General features: G+C 45.2%; 1 protein-coding gene across 4 annotated transcripts in view; it reads right to left on the bottom strand.

Moving 5' to 3' along the window:
- Positions 1-3,631: 3,631 nt before the first annotated feature.
- Positions 3,632-23,931, bottom strand: part of LOC142249555 (uncharacterized) — a 102,446-nt gene continuing 82,146 nt past the window's right edge. For 2 of the 4 annotated variants that reach the window (XM_075321225.1, XM_075321228.1), the window contains 6 exons: positions 19,422-19,473; positions 18,622-18,688; positions 18,317-18,536; positions 11,455-11,506; positions 5,052-5,118; positions 3,632-4,144 (listed from right to left, as the gene is read on the bottom strand). In XM_075321225.1, the coding sequence (XP_075177340.1) occupies positions 3,971-4,144; positions 5,052-5,118; positions 11,455-11,506; positions 18,317-18,536; positions 18,622-18,688; positions 19,422-19,473 (632 nt within the window). In that variant the 3' untranslated portion in view covers positions 3,632-3,970. The remainder of the gene's footprint in view (positions 4,145-5,051; positions 5,119-11,454; positions 11,507-18,316; positions 18,537-18,621; positions 18,689-19,421; positions 19,474-23,931) is intronic. The other 2 variants (XM_075321226.1, XM_075321229.1) reach the window with 2 other exon arrangements.

Below are 23,931 nucleotides of genomic sequence, written 5' to 3'. Positions count from 1 at the left end.
ATGATGCGAAGATAAAGGACCAGTGGGGAGAAGCAGGAAAAATTTGGGGGGCAGGAAAAAAAAAAAAAAGTGGGGGAGGGGGTAAGAGAGTTGAATATGGTGTGTGCTAGAGAGTGATGAGAGTGTGGAGAATGTGGGAAGGTGGGAAGCGGGGAGAGAGAATAGGAAAAAAAAAAAGGTGGGGGAGGGGGTAAGAGAGTTGAATATGGTGTGTGCTAGAGAGTGATGAGAGTGTGCAGAAGTTGGCAAGCGGGAGGAGAGAATAGGAAAAAAAAAAAAGGGGGGGGAGGGGGTAAGAGTTGAATATGGTGTGTGCTAGAGAGTGATGAGAGTGTGGAGAATGTGGGAAGGTGGGAAGCGGGGAGAGAGAATAGGAAAAAAAAAAGGGGGGGGGGGGAGGAGGAGATGGTATGATGGGAGAGGTGGGAAAAAGCATTGATATAGTTATGCTCTATAGATATGTAGGTAGATAAACAGTCAAATATAATCAACATGTATCTCGCCTCCTGGCTCCTCCAGTATGTTTCCTTCCTTTCTCTGGATGGTCAGCGATTATCAGCGATGTACATCTCGGGGGGATCCTCCAGCTCGTCTGTTCTGTACTTGTCGCCATTGCTCCCTTGGTGGTAAGGGTGTGGGACCTCCCGGAGTTGGCCAATCTGGCAGGCTGATCATAGGCAGTTCAAAAGTCCCTAAGAAATTAGGAAGATCTCCCAAGGACCGGAGGACTGCCGACTTCCCATTCTTCTTGGCGTTGGAAAGGATATCCCCAGCGATATGGAATATCTTTATCTTTAAGGGACTGGAGTAGTGGTCTTAAGGCCTTACGTAGTTGTAGTGTTCTCCGTGATAGGTCTGGCAGGACAATCAAGGGTGTCCCTTTATATGTACCCGCTCCTTTCTCTCTGCATCTTTGTAGTATGGCCTCCTTTTCTTTATAGAAGTGGACCCGACATATCACATCTCTTGGTCTGGCCGGGTCAGGGGATTTGGGACCCAGGGATCTGTGGATGCGGTCCAGTTCTGTGTGTTGTTCTGGATCACGTTGGAGGAGACGGGTGAAGAATTTTTGTGCCCATTCGTCCAGCTGTGATGGTTCCACTGCCTCTGTGAGGCCTCTAATCCTTAAGTTATTACGGCGATGCCGGTTCTCGATATCATCTAAATGGGTCAAAATGTCCTGTATCTGGGCTGTGTGCTCTGATAGGACTTGTTGATGTGATTCTATATGGGAAAATATCTGTTCCTGCACCTCTTCTGTAGCTGCTACACGCTGGCCAATTTGTTTGATCTCTGATTGTATAGCAGCCATGTCCTGCTTGTGGGATTCCCTTAGTTTCCCCAGCAAAGAGTCCATTTCCTGCCTGGTTGGAATTGATCTGATATGTGCTTTCCAATCCCAATCTTCCTCTTGTACCTGTGACTGGTCTGGTTTATTCTTGTCTCCTTTGTTTCTGCTGGTGGAGGTATTTGAATTGGAGGGTTTTTGTTCTTTAGGTGATGTGTGTTGTTGTGGTGGTTTTATTACAGGCTCCTCTCCGGGTGCTGCAGGTCTGCTTCCCATAGCTGCTGGAGTTTGTTGTAATATTGGGCTGGAGCCTTGCTCTGCCTGTAACTCCCCTGGAGATCGTTGTTGTGTCTGGGGCAAGGGGTTATCAGTATTCCCCTCTGTGGTGCCCAGCTTTAATGTGTCTGCATTTAGAGCTGTGCTGGCTGCCAGCACGTGTAGGGGCAGTGAGGTCGCTCCTCTGCATGTTTGCTGAGCATTATCTCCTGTCTCAGTATCTGCCGGCGCCATCTTGGAGAGAGCAGCAGTGTCAGGCTGAGAGGCTGCAGCCCCAAAAAAGCGGCCGATATCAGCACCTTCTCCCTCCTGGATCTGTGTGCTCGTTGCCCGTCCTCTCCTGCGCGCCATTACCATCCTGGAGCCCGGTTAGTGCCTGTGTTATTGGAGTTCTGCCGTGGGTCTGTGGGAGCTCCTTTCTGTGTCTTAACACTCCATCGGCTAGCTCCGCCCCCCCGAAGTTCAGTTTTTAACAGGTTCAGTTTAAGATAGAGGAGGACATGATGCTGGAGACAGCGGACAGACAATCAGTAGTATTGTGTAATAGTGCAGGGGTGATGTCAGGAGAAGATGTGTACAGTTGGGTGTCATCAGCATAGAGATGGTACTGGAAACCAAATCTGCTGATTGTTTGTCCAATAGGGGCTGTGTATAGAGAGAACAGGAGGGGGCCTAGGACTGAACCCTGAGGAACCCCGACCGTGTGGGGAAGAGGAGAGGAAGAGGATCCGGCAAAGGATACAGTGAATGAGCGGTCAGGGGAGAACCAGGAAAGAACGGTGTCCTTGAGTCCAATAGAGCCTGGCTAATCCCAATTGCCCATGTGCGCTGGCAATCCTGATAATGGTTTAATGACAGCTCACAACTGCCACTAATCATGAGATCCATAATGGGAGGTGTCTGAGACCCCCTCATTAGTAATCTGTAAGCGAAAAGAAAGAAAACACAAAACAATCCTTTATTTGAAATAGAATGCAAAAAAACTCACCTTCTTTCTCCCCTTTATTAAACACAAAAACACCCAGTTCCAATGTAACCTGCATGCAGGTCCCACAATGATTCCAGCTCTGCTACATACATACTGAAGGCACAGCGTGCGAGTAGAGCATGACCGCATACTGTGGGCTCCAGGCAGAGAATGACTAAGCCGCAGCAATGGGCAGTAACGTCACTGAGTTTATTTGTGTTCATAACTGGAGGTTCCCAGAGTACCCCACCTGTGACCTCAGGTAAACTGACCTCAGGTGACCATATAAAACTCAGTGACCTCAGGTGAGGTCACTGAGTTCACAGACCTGCATCTCCTGGCAATAAAAAAAATTGTTTTCTGCCAGGAGGTGCAAATTTGGTATTGAAATGTAATGAACCCCTTAATACCCCGATTGCCACCGCACCAGGACAATTGGGATGAGCCGGGTAAAGTCCCGGGATTTTCTTATCGAATGGAGGGGACAATCCTTGGCAGTTGAATGCTGCTTTTTTTGGCCAGGGAGGCAATAACTATGGGTCCTCCTCAGCTTGAGAATACCAGCCCCCAGCTGTTGGCTTTATCATGGCTGAGTATCAAAATTGGGGAGGGGGTAGGAACCACGCTGGAGGCTGTTGCCTGTATCCTTATGCTTTATCTGTGCTGGATATCATAATAATATGTGGGGACCCATGCCAATTTATTTATTTTTACATTATTGGCACGCACACAGCATCTGTGATGAAAAGCAGTCAGACACGCTTTGACACTGGGTGGGGGCACATCTGACTGCAACCAATCAGAGACACTGGAACTGCTGCTGGGTGAGGGAAGCAGTGCATACGTATGAAGGATAATGAGCGGCCCCGGAAGTAGCGTTATAGCTGTGCAGGAGACTGGTAAGTATAACATGCTTGCTCCAATCCCCCTATGCCTTTTACCACCACTTTAAAGCGATTTTGGTTCACACAGACTCATATGGAGACTGGTGTCCGGGCAGATATCTGAGCTCAGTTCCGGGCTGGATCTGGGTATCTGCAGGTCCATCCATCACTAATCACATGTATGATTAAGTCGTAATTTTTATTACACCAACACCATTTTATCAAAGTTTTTATATATATATATATATTTTATTTTATGATGCAAGCAATGCAATAATGCAGTAAATGAGAGTGTTCAAAGGTTTAGTTAGGTTTACACACTAGATAATTTTTTTCTATTTATTTTTTATTATACTTTTAACTTTTGTAACCTGAGTGAATATAATTTCCATTACGTGACATTTTGTTATAATTCCTCTACATTAATCTTACATAATTTTCTCCCTTGTAAAGCCCAAACATTGAATAATAGACAATAACATAATGATAATGTTATACCGGCCTCCTATGTGTGCCACTCACAATATCCTTATATTTTAGTAAAATATCCAAATATTAAGTATTATGTAATACAAAAGATCCAGCCCATGTTCCATAGCTCCTGCTTGTGACGCCATTATTCGTGGAGCCTCTGTAAATGTGCAGCCCCGGTTTCTTCTTTACTATCATTTGCCCTCCATTGTTGGTCAGAATTCCAGAATGAATAGCTGCTCGGCAGATGGATGAATCCTAAAAAAAAAAAGATGTAAAATGCATAAAGTCTGTGAACCCTGCCATGTTTGAGAGTCATTACAGGCAATGAAGATGTTTTTGGACATGGAGAATAAAGATCTATAGGAATGATGGACAGAGAACCCCTCCTGCCGGCACCGGCCACCGACGGACGGAGCTCTTATTATTTCTGAGGTTTTCTCTCTGGCTACTGCAGCTAAGACCATATACCACCTCTCTGTACATAGGAAGCCTTACGGGGCCTTTACACGCTGCGATATCGGTAACAATATATCGTCGGGGTCACGTCGTTAGTGACGCACATCCGGCGCCGTTACTGACATCGCAGCGTGTGACACCAATGAGCGACGATCAACGAGCACAAAAACGTGTAAAATCGTAGCTTGTTGACACATTGGTTCTTTCCTTAATATTGTTGCTGCTGCAGGTACGATGTTGTTTGTCGTTCCTGCGGCAGCGCACATCGCTGTGTGTGACACCGCGGGAGCGACGAACATCTTCTTACCTGCATCCTCCGGCAATGCGGAAGGAAGGAGGTGGGCGGGATGTTATGTCCCGCTCATCTCCGCCCCTCCGCTTCTATTGGCCGGCCGATTAGTGACGCTACAGTGAAGTCGCTAGGACGCCGAACGCACCTTCCTCTTGAAGGAGGGATTGTTCGGCGATCACAGCGATGTCGCTGACCAGGTATGTGCGTGTGACGCTGCCATAGCGATAATTTTCACTACGGCAGCGATCACCAAATGTCGCACGTACGACGGGGGCGGGTGCAATTGCTAGCGATGTCACAGCGTGTAAAGCCTCCTTTATGGTTGAGCTATACATTGTATGGGCCCCAGAAATCTATGATGGCAGAATCAACCACAACAATTATACGTGATTTTCTGAATAGGTTTCATCTTACATCGGTGTAGAAGTCCGTTCCCCAAACAGGTTTTTCACTTTCAAGGCAACCACGAGGGCACTGGACACTAAAACATAAAAACGAACAATGATTTCAGCAGTTGTAGTTCAGAACTAGTGGTCTTACCTCGGTTGCTAGTGACAGGCGGAAGGCATGCATTTTACAGACCCTAAAACTATGGACTTTGCGTCCCTTCCATCAATCCAGTATTTGACCCCCTTATTTCCCATGCACATGTATTGTATTATAATAAAATATTGATGTTATTATAAAGTAAGGCTAAGCTCATGTTTCCGTTTTCTCTTGAGGAGAAGGCGGCTGGTTTTACCTCTCAGAAGGAGCTGCATAGCATGTTACTGTTCATAGGGAGGGGGTTATGCAACATGGTTGGCTTTACCTACCCCAAACCACTTTAAAGGGAACCGGCACCAGATTTTGGAAATCTAAACTAACACTAGCACTTTAAGCAGCGCCTGTGCTGCATTCTGTAAAGGTGCCCGTTCCCCCCCTGACCTTCCCTGTAGACCCCAAAAATACCTTTATAAAATCGCCATTTATAAATTGTCCGGCCCGAGGGACGTCCTGATCTGCCCCTCCTGTCCCTCCTTTCGTCGTCCTCCTGTGCGAAGTGACGTGGATGATGCCTCGGGAGCCATCCACATAGGCAGTCAAAATCTCATGTGCTGTGCAGACATATTCCCGGCTCGCGCAGGCACACTTCGCTCAGCCCTATTGCAGCTAGAGCTGAAAACATACTGTAGGTGCGCCTGCGCGAACCGGCGAGTTCTTTGTGCAGGCGCAAGATTTTGCTCGGTGATGTGGATGAAGCTGGTGACGTCATTCACATCAATCAGCACAGAAGGACGATGAAAGGAGGGACAGGAGGCGCAGACTAGGAACCCGGTTTTCTTAAATTATTTATTTTACTGTATAATATAGACCAGTCAAATGGCGGCTGTTTTGGGTTACAGTCAGACACAGGTCACTCATCGTGGGGGAGCGTCTGACTGCAACCAATCACAGATGCCGGTGTGCGGGGGAAAAAGTGAATATGTATGAGCCTAATGAGTGGCCCCGGAAGGAGAGTGAGCGGCAGCGGGAGCAGTGTGACACCCGTGATCGGTGAGTATGAAGCACTTGAATGGCGGTGAAAAGGCTTTTGTAGACCCTATGATGCTGCGCGGCCAGCCAATCACAGTAATGCCACAACCAAGATAGCTGAAGCATTACTGTGATTGGTTAAGAAGCCCAGCTTGTTTAGTGGATGCAAATCATGCGTCAAACCTGCTGGGCGGGACCAATTAATATTGTGAGGCGACTACACAAAAACTCGAAATATAACAAGTAACCTGAATACCGTACTATCCGTGTGAGTAGCGAATAGTAGCGATTACACTCGCTCATCACTAGTTAGGTTATATAGGAGAATCCAGGTACTTTGTGCGCTTTGGGCTGTGTTTACATCTGGAGAAGTCTTTGTTCTGAGCCTCTGTAGCAGTTTGTCAAAAATGCAGAAATACCCAGCGCAGGTGTGAATGAGGCGTACCGCTGCTCGTACAGTACATTTTACCCCACACAGGTGTGAATGAGGCGCACGGCTGCTCGTACAGTACATTTTTGCACAGGTGCGAGTGAGGCGCACGGCTGTTCATACAGTACATTTTTCCACAGGTGCGAATGAGGCGTACAGCTGTTCATACAGTACATTTTTGCACAGGTGCGAATGAGGCGTACAGCTGTTCATACAGTACATTTTTGCACAGGTGCGGATGAGGCATACAGCTGTTCATACAGTACATTTTTGCACAGGTGCGAATGAGGCGTACAGCTGTTCATACAGTACATTTTTGCACAGGTGCGAATGAGGCGTACAGCTGTTCATACAGTACATTTTTGCACAGGTGCGAATGAGGCGTACCGCTGCTCATACAGTACATTTTACCCCACACAGGTGTGAATGAGCCGTACGGCTGTTCGTACAGTACATTTTTGCACAGGTGTGAATGAGGCGTACAGCTGTTCATAAAGTGCATTTTTGCACAGGTGTGAATGAGGCGTACAGCTGTTCATACAGTACATTTTTATTCAAATTAGCAAGTAGCATTTTTCATTGTATATTCCAATATTTTTACATATGCTTGAGGCATTATACCATTATCTAAGTTTGATGTGCAGCCTTATCCTTATATAGTATGTATTTTTTGGCTTGCACTCATAATATATACATATTAGTGCTCACTTCAGTTATCCTATTCAGTTATATGTAGTTTTTTTCTGAATGTGAACACAACTCCGCCCCTTTCGGCCATGTTTTTTTCCATCTCCTATATAAGACAGTCCTTAGTTACCCCTCTCCACCCACAGCAGTTTTTAATTGCAATGAGATGACACAGTTAGGGTCACAGAGCTAGGGACCCCAATATAGAGATATACCTTGACGAGGTCTTGGGGCTCAGTTACATTGATCAATGCGATTGCTAAATATCTCCTTTTTCCTAATATTCATGGCAGGTATGCAATTCATTATTCACATGTTCAAATTAGCAAGTAGCATTTTTCATTGTATTTTCCAATATTTTTCCATATGCTTGAGGCATTATACCATTATCTATGTTTGATGTGCAGCCTTATCCTTGTATTGAATGAGGCGCACGGCTGCTCGTACAGTACATTTTTGCACAGGTGTGAATGAGGCGTACGGCTGCTCGTACAGTATATTTTTGCACAGGTGTGAATGAGGCGCACGGCTGCTCGTACAGTACATTTTTGCACAGGTGTGAATGAGGCGCACGGCTGTTCGTACAGTACATTTTTGCACAGGTGTGAATGAGGCGCACGGCTGTTCGTACAGTACATTTTTGCACAGGTGTGAATGAGGCGCACGGCTGTTCGTACAGTACATTTTTGCTACATTTTTTTTCTTCAGCAAAACAGTTGCATTTTTGCACTTTTTTTTCACTGGAGAAAAAAAAGCAGGAAAAACATTGAAAGAATTGACACGCTGATATCAATTTCAGTCAGGAAAGAAAGCGAGTGTCTGTGAATGACGTCTCTTGTAACAACATACTGACGCTGGGATTATGACGTTTGGGTTAGCACTTGCGCATGACTGCGGGATTTTTTTTTTTTTTTCTTACTGGAACTTGATATTGTTCCAGAGATACCTGCTCAGCTCCTACCATGGGCTGTGTTACCATGGACGGCGCTGTTTGCATGTGGAGCACGTTAGCTCCAGCTGGTCCGGACCAGAACTTACAGGTGACTATAGGTCATACATAATTATGCTTAGACACTATATAAGATGATTTGATGTTGAATTGTGCACCACTTTTTGTCCCTGATGAAGCCTACTGGCGATACGCGTGGGGCGTATCCCAGGGTCTCTACAGCTTGCAGCTGATACATGTAGACAGGTTACTACTGGTCTGTATGTTTGGTTGGGGCCACTTTGTATTTTCAGCCTCCTTCTATGCTTGAGATCCTTTTACCTTAGGAGGTTATGGGTTGTGGCTGGCTCCAGCAGATCTGCTGATTGCTCTTAGGGTATGTGCGCACGTTGCTTTTTACCTGCTTTTTACCTGCTTTTTTGCTGCTTTTTCTTCTGCGCTGTTTAATGCCAAAATGGATGTGTTCTTCTATTCAAGCAAAGTCTATGGGAATTTGGGTTTCTTGTTCACACTATGTTGTTCAAAATGATGCCTTTTTGTGGCAGAACTTTGGTCAAAAACTCAGCTTTGCAGTGCAAAACCCAAATGGCAAGAACAATTGACATGTTGCTTCTTTGAAAAGCTGAGTTTTTGACCAAAGTTCTGCCACAAAAAGGCATCATTTTGAACAACATAGTGTGAACAAGAAACCCAAATTCCCATAGACTTTGCTTGAATAGAAGAACACATACATTTTGGCATTAAACAGCGCAGAAGAAAAAGCAGCAAAAAAGCAGCAAAAAAGCAGGTAAAAAGCAGGTAAAAAGCAACGTGCGCACATACCCTTACTCTATTTATAGTGGATTGTATGGAATGTTGTAAACTATGATGATTTTGCATGCTTATTGACCACAGCGAACATTCCATTTATAATACTGCTGTAATTTATGGAGAGACCCTGGTGTGGGTATATGTTTTTAAGTATGTTTTAATTGTTTATGCAATTCAATAAAATTCTATTTATTTATATGATAGTTGGGTGTGCTTCCCGGTTATGCAGTACTTTTTCTCTTCCCCTTCAGATGTGAATGACGTCTCTGACATCTCAGGTTTTGCTGGGGCTGTAAAAAGCAGCTCTTTATTCTCATGAATAAACAAAAATTAAAAAAACATACAAAAAGGCAACAAAAAGGCAACGTGTGACAGGGCTGGATTTAGGTCTTCATAGGCCCTAGGCAAATCAATTTAAAGGGAACCTGTCAGGTGCAATATGCAGGACCACGAGCAGTTCTGGGTGTATACTGCTAATCCCTGCCTAACCGTCCCTGTATACACTAACACAGATAAGGGATCTATGAAAAAAGGATTTCTAAGGCTATGTGCGCACGTTGCGTAAATACATGCAGTTACGCTGCGCTTTGTAACGCAGCGTAACTGCATGCGTCCTGCGTCCCCTGCACAGTCTATGGAGATTGTGCAGGGGCCGTGCGCACGTGGCGTATTAGAGTGCAGCGCTTCGGCTACTGCCAAAGCGCTGCGTAAAAAGAAGTGACATGTCACTTCTTTCCTGCGCTTTGCCGGCAGCTCCTGCTCGGTCTATGGGAGGAGCTGCAGGCAGAGCGCATGGAATTGGCTTCACTACGGACATTTCTGCAGCGATTTAAAGCGCACATGTGCTCTTCAGATCGCTGCAGAAATTTCTGCAGTGACTGTACGCAACGTGCGCACATTGCCTAAAGATGTTATCTTATGCTAATGAGGCCAGGGACTAGTCACAAGGGCGTTATATCCCTTGGCTAGTCCGCCCTCTTAGCATGTTAGTACATCCACAGGGACATACTTACACGCTAATCAATGCAGCGTCACCAGCGGTGCAGCGCGTACCTGTGTTCGCTGTGACTGTGCTTCTGAATGCTGGCACTTCGTCATGGCGAATGTACAGGGCATTGTCAATGTACAGTCGGTGGGATATAACGCCCAGGGGACTAGTCCCCTGGCTCATTAGCATAAGATAAAAGATCTTTAGAAATCCTTTTTCTTTAGATCTCTTTATCTATGCTAGTGTATACAGGGACTGTTAGGCAGGGATTAGCAGTATACACCCAGCACCGCTCGTGGCTCTGAGTGCATATTGCATCTGACAGCTTCCCTTTAAATACAAAATGTATGGAAAGTTTAGATTCCATACTCCATTGGAATCAGTAATTACAAATTAATTTATGAGATATTCAGTTTCCTCACAGACAAGGCCATGTGAAGAGATGAAATTAAACTAAAGTCCCGTATGTTAGTGGACACGGATTCACCAGACTCGGAGGAGGGATTTGTTGAGGAGTTTCTAATGTTTTCTACTTTGTATAAAAGGACAAAAAGTCCGTTCTTCAAATGTTGAGATCTCAAATTAAAGATACACGGGCTTCCAGCTTTCCCAGCGTTCACATTGCTCAGAATGTATTTAGCGATACTTGGGTCTAGTGCCGAAGGGGAACGATCATTTCCGAAGCGGAGGCACATTAAGGACATTTTACAATCACCCATGGCTCATCTTTGGCTCTTCTGTGCATTGAAAGTGAATTTACAAAAAGTCTGGAATTTGAAGACGTCATTAATGACTTTAGTGAATTAGAAGCCGTAAGAAGCTGCCTTCATTGGTCTGGATTCATTTCAATGTGTTGTCAGATATTGTAGGATTCTAGTTTATTGGAAATCCCTATTAAAACCACATAAAAACGTATTAATCCGCATTATTTTTTTATCTCTAGATATTTCTTCTCTACAGTTCATAGGCCCTAAAAAATGTGTAGGCCCTAGGCACAGTGCCTGCTGTGCCTAATGGGAAATCCAGCACTGACGTGTGAATATAGCCCTTAAGGGATTTTTCTGCAGCAATTTGTTTAAAAAAAAAACTAAGAAAAATACTTTACTCACCTTCTCCTGGTCTAGTGCGGAGTCCATGATGCTGTTCTCGGTGTCTATTATTGTCTGCAGAGCTGACATCACATCAACAGCGCTGCAGACAATCAGTGAGCTCAGCGGCCTATGCCATCAACTCGGGCAGAGCTGCCAGCTTCAGTTATCGGCTGCAGCGCTGGTGCTGCAGACGACACCGAGAACAGCAGCAGAGCGCCAGCGCTGGACCCTGGGAGGGGGAGAAAACCATTTATTTATTTAAGCAAACTGCAGCTGGGGAGAGGGGCTTCCCACAATGTAAATCTCCTTTTATAACTGGTTATATATGATATAAAGACAATACTTACTCTGTAAAGGATTCTTTTAAGACTCTTGCAGTAGTTGAACATGAGGCTTGTACTGGATAAAAAAAAAATAATAACATCGATTAGATGAGCCCTGCGATGGATCTTTTACAACATTTGTAGTGAAAAATGTAGGCCGTGAGAGTCCCACCTGGACCCCCGGCAGTGCCCACAAACACCTAATTTTGGGCTTGGTTTTGCTAAACTCTACCATGGCATTGTTTTGCAAAATTGGGGCTGTTGGCTGTATTCGCTCCTCATAAAAAATAATATGGAAATATTTGTAATTAATTAAGGTTATTATTTTCCATGACTGGTTTTGCCTCCATTTTCTGACCAGCCAATGTGCTTTAGTGCCAATCTGTTCTACTCAATGAGGTTTTCCTGGATCCAAATAGACTTGGAAAAAGCCTTTAATGATCTGAATGTATTAAAAATAAAATGTTTAGAATATATTTTGGTTTCCAATAAGATGCTGCTGGTTGTACTGGTAATGACATTGTGGCATCCAGTTATGGCATACCTCTGACACTGCTTCCACAAAGCCAAGTTATAATAATCACAATACTATATTAAAGATATGAAGTCATAAGGCACCTGTCATAAGGCACCGGTCATAAGGGACCTGTCATAAGGGACCTGTCATAAGGGACCTGTCATAAGGCACCGGTCATAAGGGACCTGTCAATTGATTTTTGGCTCTGCACATGTAGCGCCCCACGGGTCAGGTCTTTTAACCTACTTGTTGCCGGGCCGGAGTGCAGATCCTCTGAGTTGTCACGGGGTGGCGTGGCACGGTTCTGTTGCCCCGAGGTGTACAGGAAGGAGGGTTGGAAGGTTTGTAATCAGGATGGTGGTAGTCAGGGGTTTAGGAAAGTTTATTAGGAACGTGACGCCACCTATGGTACGCGACCAGGAGTGGGGCCGCCGCTGCAGGGTCCCTCACCGGGAGAGATGTCAAGTGCAGCCGGGATAGTGTCGCTCCCCACAGGTGGAGCGGGATTACCCTGGCAGGGGTGATGGTAGTCCCCATTGGCGCCGCAGCACTGGGTGCCGGTAAAAGAGAGGCAGAGACCGGGGCTGCGGTTCAAGGTCTTTTTACTCACAAGTCTTTCAGACGCTGTCCAGGATACCGTTCATTGCCACGATGGGCTCCAGCCAATCCCAGAGCCGTGAAAGATCAAGTCCAGTGTGTGTGTGTGTCAGCCTGTGAGCCCTATCCTCCTTTGATGCGCTAGTTATCGGACCCTGTGGCGTGAAGCACTTGAAGGTCCCGGAGTCAGTAAAGTGTCCCTTTCTGTATGTTGATAGTGTGGTTCCATTGTGGGGCCGGTCCTCAACCCAGGATCCTATATGCTATTTGCTGCAGACTCATGGGACGGGTCCAGTGACTTTCTGTAGCCGTACCCCATGACCCTTGCAGAGTTGGTAGACAACTTGAAGTATGCCTGCCCTAGGATTCTGTATCCCGACAGCGCCGGTCCTGTGGAAGCAGCTGCCCTGCTTCTCCCTAGTGACTGTCTTGAATGCCTTGGCCCACAGAGCTGCACGAGGCATGTCCACTCTGCTCTGTGTCTGAAGCTGAACTCCCTGTTGTAGTTGTGTGTTTTCAGCTGTTGCCCCCAGCCGCTCTCTGTTCTCACCAGGTCAACCTGCTCTTCCCACTGTGTGCTCCTGAATCCCCCTAGTGGTTGCTTCTCCTTGACCCAGAGTCCCCAGTCCAGTGGATCTGGGGAGCTCTTGGTGTGGTGGCGTCCTATAAACCCACTGCTGTAGTCACCCCCTACTGTGATCCGACCCTGGCCCGGTCCCCATTGGGGAGGGCAACCCAGTGTTGCTGTGTGTTGGTGTAAGTGTAAACTGGCATCAACCTTCCCAGAACCCGGGATAAGTACTACACCCTAATATGGGTGCAGTACCCTGTAGCACCTGAAGCCTCAGGGGCGCCACACACACCTGCTGGCGCGGAGTCATCAGATACTGTCAACACCACAGAGTCTGACAAGCAACCTGAGACTCCTGTATTGTCTAGCCAGAGCCGAGCGTCGGCTGGTTTAGGTTAACTGATCTTCAGTTCTGCAGGAGTTAATTCCTGCAGACTGGTGAGTAGGACCTAAGGGCGGGGTCACATTAGCGTATGGCATCCAATCCGAGAGCAACGGATGTGATATAGTAATGACCCCCGACTCAGGCTCTGCTGTGAATATTCAAAAAAACTGACCCTAACATCCAACAAATGTGAACAAGTGCTAGCTAAAAAAACATAGTAACTATAAAATGCATACAGCTGCACACTGAAAAGCCAAAAATGTATAAGGGAAAATATGGTTCTGCATTACTGCAAAAGAGAGATATTTAGTTTATGTATTGGCCAATGCACGTAAGCCCGGACACCAACGGCAAGGTATATCTCTGTAATCCAGGAACCTAACTTAAATGCCACTATCTAGGTTAAAAACATCCATGTCTGGGCAAAATGCCACTATTTGGACTACAAAGCTCCATGTATGTGCCGCTAGGCTCCTGCGATAAACGTTATGAACACAGCCAGGTCTCAGAGCGGAGTGCTGCGAGCATGAGCCGAGTGTCATGCGACTGTGACCCGATCTTGTGGTCACAGCTGCAGAGGAGAGGGAGGGGTTAATCTCCCTGTTATGATCCGAAACCATGAAAGATCACAATAGATCATAGGCAAAAAGGTGATAAGAGCATTGGCAACTAATCTGGCCGCCATCCCCTTACTAACCATCAACACTTGAAGTAGCTGAGGGGTGAACTAACATCCTATGCACCGCAAACCCAGCCAGAGAACTAGCTATCCTAAAGGAAGGAAGGATGAATAACTCTGCCTCAGAAATAGACCGCAAAAGGTATAGCAAGCCCCCCACATTCAAAGACTACGGTGAATTAGGAAAACACAATACACAGATGGATGATAGGATTAGCAAAGGTGAGGCCCCACTGACTAAATAGGAAAGGATAGGAAAGGGGCTGATGGTGGCCAGAGAAAAACCCTACAAAAATCCAAATACCTGATAGTACAAAAAAGTCCTCAGATCGCACAATCTGCACTCCGTCCTATATCAGGCGCTCTTGTCAAACCAATGAAAAGAAAACAGGAACAGTACAAAATCAAGAAGCAACAAACACATGGACATATAGGAGCAAAACTCCAAACATAGCTGCAGGGAGCTTCCCAGCTAAGCAACAAAGAGGGAAGATTCCTGCATGCAAATAAACTGACAATTACCACAGTAAATTACAAACCCAGATAAGAACAAAAAGAACCAAACAACTAAGAAAGAACCAAGCACTTATCTGGGGTAGATGTGGTCTGGAGCAAGAAGAGAAGGCTGGTGAAATAAAGAAAATAAAGAACAAGTGATAACCGGCGCAGACTGCCAGCAGACCAAGGTTTAAATAGGCAGAGAGTTAGCAATGGAAACGCCCATTGCTCCAGCACACCTGGTCTTTGTCCAAACCATTCCTGGCCACAAGAGGGAGCCTCACAGCAGCAAAAGCATAACTGACATTCACAACATCTCCCCATCTCCTCCATTGTCAGCCTATGCATATATCGCACTGCACTTGGATAACATTCGAGTGCAGTCCGATGGTTCTCTCACACCCATACAAGTCTATGATACAGCTCTTGCAGACAATCAGAGCATGCTGTGATTTTTTCTTCAGTCCGATAAGGGCTGAGGAAAAGCACACATCTGAGCTGTAGCATTGTCTTACATGGGGCGGAGTGCAATGCCAGATTTTCTCACATTGTATTCTTGAGAGTCATACGCAAGAGTGACTCCAGCCTAAGAGCTCAGGTTGCTAATTGCTTCCTGCAGCTGTCTCCTCCCTATTTAAAGCACGGCTTCCTTCCAGTTTGCGCCAATTATAGCTTCAGCATAAGCTCCAGCGCTCCTGGTCTTGGTAATTTTCCTGTTTATGGTGATCTGTGTTGTGATTTTGAGTGGTGTGAATGTTCCTCTGTTGTGCGTTACTTTCTTCCCTTTTTTGTTGCTCCCTGCTACACATATTGTCTCTCCTGTGTTTTGAGTACTGTGTGTACGAATTTTCATTCTCCCTTGTCTGTCTTTTTGTGGGGTTTTGTCATTGTGTTTTCCGGCCCACCTAGAGGGTGTGGGAGAGGGGGAGTAAGATCGGACAGAATTTAGGGTCACGCTGGGGGCTCAAACCTGGATACCATCAAACCTCCCTCTGAGATAAAGGACAGCGCAGGGTCTCAAGTCTGAGGGCCAGCCTTGGAGCTCCTATCTTGTCATTACATACAGGACCTGATGGAACCTGACGTCAGTATGTGGCGCATCTGAGGCTCCAGTCGCCACAGAGGTAGTGCACCTCAGCCAGAGGTGTAGTATCCCATTCCCGGGTAATGAGGAGGTCACAAATCGGTATACACAAAACACAGATACACTCTTTATTTAGCAACACTCCATCAGGCCATGGTTAGGGCAAGGTCTACCTTTAAGGACAGCACAGTCCAAAGAAGCCAGCTTGGAGGTGGAGTTTAGTTAGTGGGAGCAAACTGTAGAACGTTAGTCAGTCAGGAAGTAGAAGCGGTGGAGTGAAGACTTGTGGTCTGTAGCTGGAGCAGCTCAGCCCAGGAACAAGTGAGAAGGGATCCTAGAGCCCAAGGGAAGTGCGCCATACACCCGTGGCCTCGATCCACAGCCGGCATACCGGAGTGGAGGGACTTGGCCGCAAAGGGGACAGGCCACTTAACTAGTGGAGAACTACAAGGTTCAGCTAGCAAACCGGAGACTGAGGTTACTGCAAGTACCGAAGCCACATCCACACATGTCCAGTGAAAAGGTGACCAGGTAGGGTCAAGGGATAGAGCTTCAAGCCACCCGACAGGGTCCGCGGACACCGGCTCAGGGCTCGGTGTTTGTAGGCGTGGGACAGGTGGGAGAGGCCAGCTCAGGAAGACAACCAGGGAAGGAACACAGAAGGGTGTACTGGGTTGTGTCTCCGAACTATCCGGGATCGGCTGTGGCCCATCACAGCAGGACTCAGCACTCTGGGAGTGACATTTGACCAGTCGTGTAAACAGGAACTTTCAACAGTAAATAAAATATTGAGATTGCATCCCTGTGTTGCCCAGTTATTTGCCTGCGCCTCCAGCCCTGCACCCCGCCTTTACATCTCCACCATTTGTGAAGACTACTACTCTCAACAGCCTTGGAATCCAGCTGTACCTGAGGAGAGCTATACCAACTTAGCTGCATCACGACCGACCCCAAGGGAACTGAATAGCAGTGGCGGCACATATCTTGCCACGTACACAGGTGGCATCACGAATCTATCCTCCCTTGTAATTAATCCCCACCACCCCTTTAAACAACACTGCCGGGGTCACGGAACCGGACCTTCCCGCTGCGACATCCACCCATGACAGAATCGGCCCGGCAACGAGTGCCCGCAGGCCACGGTGGGGCGTGCCAAGCACAAAGAGCTTGAACATTATGTAAATATAGTTCAAACATTATTTCCTCATTTCCATTAAAGTGTTTGCCTTTAATGTACACCATCTTAGAAACTTGCAGCAATGGTTTTTACCCACTTTGTCACTTATCTGCTGGGACCATTTTCCAGGTGTCTGGCTGGTGGCATGGACCTCCACCTGTGAGGCATCCAGTCATCATATTACGGATAGACAGTCTGCACCTGGGACTGTTCACTGGGCCATTGACATAACCCTTTTGAATGCAGGAACATTTTTCAGATGGACTTAATGCTTATGGACCTACCATTAGTCCACTCTCCTGATGAACTCCGCAAATGGAAGGAGGGAAACGCGTTGGGTTTTTCCTTGAATGGTCCCAGCACATAAGTGACCCCTTGCTGGGATCTTAGTTGCTGTATATCTAGGCCAACAGCATATTGTTATTTACGTATAGTTTCCTTCCTCCCTCATTTATATTTTGCTTACATAGCTCCTTATGGACGGTTTTCCTATGTGGTATATTTAATTAGTGAGTTGCTAATATTCACTATAACTTGTGGAAACTATATTTGACTACCTCATAAGTTGACTTGAGACTGTTTGACACTTTATTTGCACTTTCTGGTGATGGGTGCCATTTGTTGGCAACAATAGGTTAAATAGGGATAGTTTAGGGGCAGTTGACGCGGAGCGGGGTTACCCAAAAAAGTATGGTACACCTAGTCGGTACTAGGACTAGGCTGTTGTTATATCACATAGTTTTGAATTTTAATCAATAAAGTATTTGTTTTAGACTCAAAAATTTAGAGGTTGGATTTTTAGTCTTTAAAACACAGACAAGGCAAGATGTGCACAATCTCCAATGCATAATTGATATTTGATTCAAGTTTTTGTTAACCATGTTTAGATGTATTGGTTTTTCAATTTCACTTTACATCTGGGAGGAATGCGCATTATATCAATAGTGAAAAAAGTGTTATTTGCCAACTAGTGAATATGTTGGTGTGTAAGTGTAGTAGTATGTCAGAAGGGTCCACCAGAGGATTCTCCTGTCGTTCTGTGGGCCAGTCCAAGTCTGTTCTCTCCATATTATATGCCTAATATTTGGTAGATTTTATGACATCTTTCCAGAATTCACCATTATTTACTGCAGACATACACGTGAACATTTCTCAGTACAGACACTTTGCAGATGAATTCCCAGTTTGGTGCTAAATTCACTGTTATTTACACAATTGCACATTTTGCATGTTTGGATCAATTCATTTGTCATAAAATAGTCATTTATTATCTAGGATTTCACATTATACACATTTTTTTTGCCACATTTCCTCAATAAAATTGCCCTGTTGAGTTGTTTGTGGGAATAATCACAACAGTAAAATCTCTGTACAATACCTGGAGGCCTTTGTGTTGTTTCTGTGGTTGGTTCTGGACTCACTGGACTGGTGGAGATAAATAGGAAAGATCCAGGCCACGATCCATAGTTCTTGGTAGAGACCCCATTTCTTGTAGATCCAGTGTAACTGCTCTGACCTGGTGACTTCTGCACTGAGACTTGTCCTCCATTATTGGGTATTTTTCCAGCATGGATAGCAGCTCGGCAGATAGAGGAATCCTAAGAGAAATTATAGGTACAGCAGGTGACTTTTTTATACTGTTTGATAACAGTGAATTTATAATACTTTTTGCTTTCATCTTACATTTGTATACACATCAGATCCCCAAACAGATCCCCCATTGGTAAGACAGTCAGCTGGACACAACACCCTGCAAATAATCAGATAATTAGAAAGAAATACAATATTATCCATCCATGATTGTGGCTACTCTGCAATATCAGTCACTGCTGGTGCATAAAAGTGGCGGTGTAAGGCCGGCTTTGCACACTACGACATCGCAGGTGCGATGTCGGTGGAGTCAAATCGAAAGTGCCGCACATCCGGCGTCACTTGCGATGTAGTAGTGTGTAAAACCTTTTTGATATGATGAACGAGCGCAAAAGCGTTGTTATCGTATCATCGGTGTAGTCTCCGACATTTCCATAATGCCGGTGCAGTGACAGGTACGATGTTGTTCCTCGTTCCTGCGGCAGCACACATCACTGTGTATGAAGCCGCAGGAACGAGGAACTTCTCCTACCTGCCTCCCGGCTGCTATGAGAAGGAAGGAGGTGGGCGGGATGTTTACATCCTGCTCATCTCCGCCCCTCCGCCGCTATTGGCCGCCTGCCGTGTGACGTCGCTGTGACACCGCACGACCCGCCCCCTTAGGAAGGAGGCGGTTCGCCGGCCAGAGCGACGTCGCGGGACGGGTGAGTGCGTGTGAAGCTGCCGTAACGACAATGTTCGCTACGGCAGCTATCACAAGATATAGCACGTACGACGGGGGCAGGGACTATCGCACTCGACATCGCAGCATCGGCATGCGATGTTCTAATGTGCAAAGCCGGCCTTACTCCAGAAATAGTGAGGCTATGGAATAAAAGTAAAAGAAATCTTACTCTGCAGAAGATCCCGGTAAATCTCTCGCGGTTGTTGTACAAGAAGCCGTCACTGCAACAAAATGGGAAGAATTCTCTGAGACGGAGTCACCATTACAGGTTCATGTTCTCTCTCCAAGATCTGATCCTGGTACCAGTGACCAGTATACAGTGCGGGCCATAAGTCAATGGAAGTGGTCACAGTCTAATGTGATGAGATACCAATATTACAGATCCCTTAACCTTGCTCAACTTTCATGAAAAAAGCCAAATATATACATATATACACACACACACTATAATATATATATACTAGCTGTACTATCCGGCTTCGCCCGGGTTAATAACTGCTGTTAACAAAATAGAATGTATTAACAAAAATGTATTCTGCACAAAAACCACAAAACAAATAGAAATGTAATTATTAAAAGGCAAACACTAAGCTAATAGAATTTCACAACATATATCTCAACACCACAGATATTCCACACAGATTTAACAGGTACTATCCCAACTGGGTACACCTTGACGTTTGGTGGGATAGCTTTATGCTTTTTTTGATCAAAAACAGTGTTCACTAAGTACCCTATGTTTATATGCACTATGCTTTTATTTAGTTACAGCAGGGTATGTTTTCACAATTTTTTCTCACAGATTTAACATCCTATGACCGCACACATACTGAGAATGTCCTTTGTTGCCTATATTAACCAATCAGAGCTCAGATTAATTAACTGTAGCAAAATAGAAGCTAAGCTGTGATTGGTTGCTATTGGCAGCCTGATAAATCTCCAGGCAACAGAAAGCCCTCCCCCTGACAGTATATATTAGCTCACACATACACCTATAGACAGGTCATGTGACTGACAGCTGCCGTATTTCCTATGTGGTACATTTGTTGTTCTTGTAGTTTGGCTGCTTATTAATCAGATTTTTATTTTTGAAGGATAATACTAGACTTGTGTGTGTTTAGGGTGATTATGTGGCGAGGTTGGTGTGTGTGTGGTGAGATGTGTGCTGATGGTGGTATATGTACCAGACTTGTGTGTGTTTAGGGTGATTATGTGGCGAGGTTGGTGTGTGTGTGGTGAGATGTGTGCTGAGGGTGGTATATGTACCAGACTTCTGTGTGTTTAGGGTGATTATGTGGCGAGGTTGGTGTATGTGTGGTGAGATGTGTGCTGAGGGTGGTATATGTACCAGACTTGTGTGTGTTTAGGGTGATTATGTGGCGAGGTTGGTGTATGTGTGGTGAGATGTGTGATGAGGGTGGTATATGTACCAGACTTGTGTGTGTTTAGGGTGATTATGTGGCGAGGTTGGTGTGTGTGTGTGGTGAGATGTGTGCTGAGGGTGGTATATGTACCAGACTTGTGTGTGTTTAGGGTGATTATGTGGCGAGGTTGGTGTGTGTGTGGTGAGATGTGTGCTGAGGGTGGTATATGTACCAGACTTGTGTGTGTTTAGGGTGATTATGTGGTGAGGTTGGTGTGTGTATGTGGTGAGATGTGTGCTGAGGGTGGTATATGTACCAGACGTGTGTGTGTTTAGGGTGATTATGTGGTGAGGTTGGTGTGTGTGTGGTGAGATGTGTGCTGAGGGTGGTATATGTACCAGACTTGTGTGTGTTTAGGGTGATTATGTGGCGAGGTTGGTGTGTGTGTGGTGAGATGTGTGCTGAGGGTGGTATATGTACCAGACTTGTGTGTGTTTAGGGTGATTATGTGGCGAGGTTGGTGTGTGTGTGGTGAGATGTGTGCTGAGGGTGGTATATGTACCAGACTTGTGTGTGTTTAGGGTGATTATGTGGTGAGGTTGGTGTATGTGTGGTGAGATGTGTGCTGAGGGTGGTATATGTACCAGACTTGTGTGTGTTTAGGGTGATTATGTGGCGAGGTTGGTGTGTGTGTGGTGAGATGTGTGCTGAGGGTGGTATATGTACCAGACTTGTGTGTGTTTAGGGTGATTATGTGGTGAGGTTGGTGTATGTGTGGTGAGATGTGTGCTGAGGGTGGTATATGTACCAGACTTGTGTGTGTTTAGGGTGATTATGTGGCGAGGTTGGTGTGTGTGTGGTGAGATGTGTGCTGAGGGTGGTATATGTACCAGACTTGTGTGTGTTTAGGGTGATTATGTGGCGAGGTTGGTGTGTGTGTGGTGAGATATGTGCTGAGGGTGGTATATGTACCAGACTTGTGTGTGTTTAGGGTGATTATGTGGCGAGGTTGGTGTGTGTGTGGTGAGATGTGTGCTGAGGGTGGTATATGTACCAGACTTGTGTGTGTTTAGGGTGATTATGTGGTGAGGTTGGTGTATGTGTGGTGAGATGTGTGCTGAGGGTGGTATATGTACCAGACTTGTGTGTGTTTAGGGTGATTATGTGGTGAGGTTGGTGTATGTGTGGTGAGATGTGTGCTGAGGGTGGTATATGTACCAGACTTGTGTGTGTTTAGGGTGATTATGTGGTGAGGTTGGTGTATGTGTGGTGAAATGTCTGCTGAGGGTGGTATATGTACCAGACTTGTGTGTGTTTAGGGTGATTATGTGGTGAGGTTGGTGTGTGTGTGGTGAGATGTGTGCTTAGGGTGGTATATGTACCAGACTTGTGTGTGTTTAGGGTGATTATGTGGCGAGGTTGGTGTGTGTGTGGTGAGATGTGTGCTGAGGGTGGTATATGTACCAGACTTGTGTGTGTTTAGGGTGATTATGTGGCGAGGTTGGTGTATGTGTAGTGAGATGTGTGCTGAGGGTGGTATATGTACCAGACTTGTGTGTGTTTAGGGTGATTATGTGGCGAGGTTGGTGTATGTGTAGTGAGATGTGTGCTGAGAGTGGTATATGTGTTCATGTACGTGGTAGTGCGTGGCGCATTTTGTGTGTTCATATCCCCGAGTGTGGTGAATATCTCATGTCGGGGCCCCACCTTAATAACTGTACGGTATATACTAGGCACAGGAAGAAAAAAGGGAACAGCACTCACCAGTAATTGCTGTGAAGTATTCAGGTTTTATTCCATGATCGGAGGATACATGCTTCGGCGTAACAGGGAGGGAATGAGGATGGTTAGCACAAAAAGACTACGGCCGTTTCGCCCCTGTAGGTGGGGCTTCGACGGGTCTTACAAATTAGTGACCTCACTAGCAGGTTATAAAAAAGCATTAAGCTCCAATCATGTGTGCAGGTGAGTTAAAAAACATTAAAAACAAAAAAGCCCAAAATGGACTTGATATCACTAAATGGAACGCAATGACGGACACATTGTTTTAACATTATATGATGATGTAATAAATTATACTTTTTCAACCCAAAAATACGACTAAGTCGTTTTTTTTCATTAAAGCCTAGCGGACCCATAGCATTATATTTAATAATGTACTCAGCTTCCTTTTGCAAAAGGACCTTATGAGTATCACCACCTCTTGGAGACGGTTCAACTAATTCTAATCCAGCAAACATTAAAACGTTGCAATTTGCTTCATGAAAATTTTTCACATGCTGGATCATCTTAGTTGCTCCAATTCCTGTGGATATGGAATTTCTATGTTCGTGGAAACGCACGAAGAGTGGTCTAATCGTCTTCCCTATGTAGTATAAACCACAAGGACAGAAGACTATATAAATTACCATTTTGGTTCTACAAGTAATCAAATGTTTAGTCCTGTGCCAGGCATTGCCCACTTTTAAAGATTTACCAGTAAGATGGTACTGACAGAATGAACAATTACCACATTTGTGGTTACCCAAAGGACTAAGGTTATGCAGCCAGGTTGTGGTTGGTGTGTAGCATTTTTTACTAGTATGTCTCCGATGTTTTTAGACCGTCTGTATGTAATTAACGGTCTATTTTTAGCTGAATCTGCTAAATCTCTGTCTTTTTCTATTAGGTGCCAGTTTTTATTTATTGTAGTCCTAATGATGTTGTCCATTGGACTATACTTAAAATTAAAAATCAGACGTTTTTGTGCATTATTTTGCTGATCTGGATTGGAACCTATTTTTCTGGACAATTTTTTATTTTTTATTTTTTCCTCTGCAACTTTTTTGTTAGCTCGTTCCTGCGCTGCAATTACCTCGGCTCTTGGGTAACCGCGTTCTAAAAATCTTTTCTGAAGATCCTGAATTTGTTCGTTCAATTTCTCGATGTCATTTGTAATTCTGTAAACACGCAAAAACTGGCTGTATGGGATGGATTTGAGGACGTGTCTTGGGTGGGCACTTTTATGGTGTAATAACTATTGTGTCCCAGAAAGCTTTGATATTGTAAATTTTGAAATAGATTTGTACAAAGCCTGTCGGAAATTGCACTTGAAAAAATTCTTTTCAATTAAATCTGATGAAAAAAAGAAGAAAAAAACTTTGTCTACAACGGATTGGTCAGAAAGACAATGCAGCTCAGATTCCATCGGGTTTAATTTCGGAAGTTTAGAAAATGACACTATTTTGACAGAGGCAACATTGCTACTATTAATGATGAAAATATATCCAGAAGCGATGTTTCTTCAGTCAGGGAGCCACATGAGGAATTTTCAAT

This window comes from Anomaloglossus baeobatrachus, chromosome 8 (assembly GCF_048569485.1).
Source record: "Anomaloglossus baeobatrachus isolate aAnoBae1 chromosome 8, aAnoBae1.hap1, whole genome shotgun sequence".
Classification (NCBI taxonomy): Eukaryota; Metazoa; Chordata; class Amphibia; order Anura; family Aromobatidae; genus Anomaloglossus; species Anomaloglossus baeobatrachus.
This window is presented reverse-complemented; position numbering and strand designations above follow the sequence as displayed.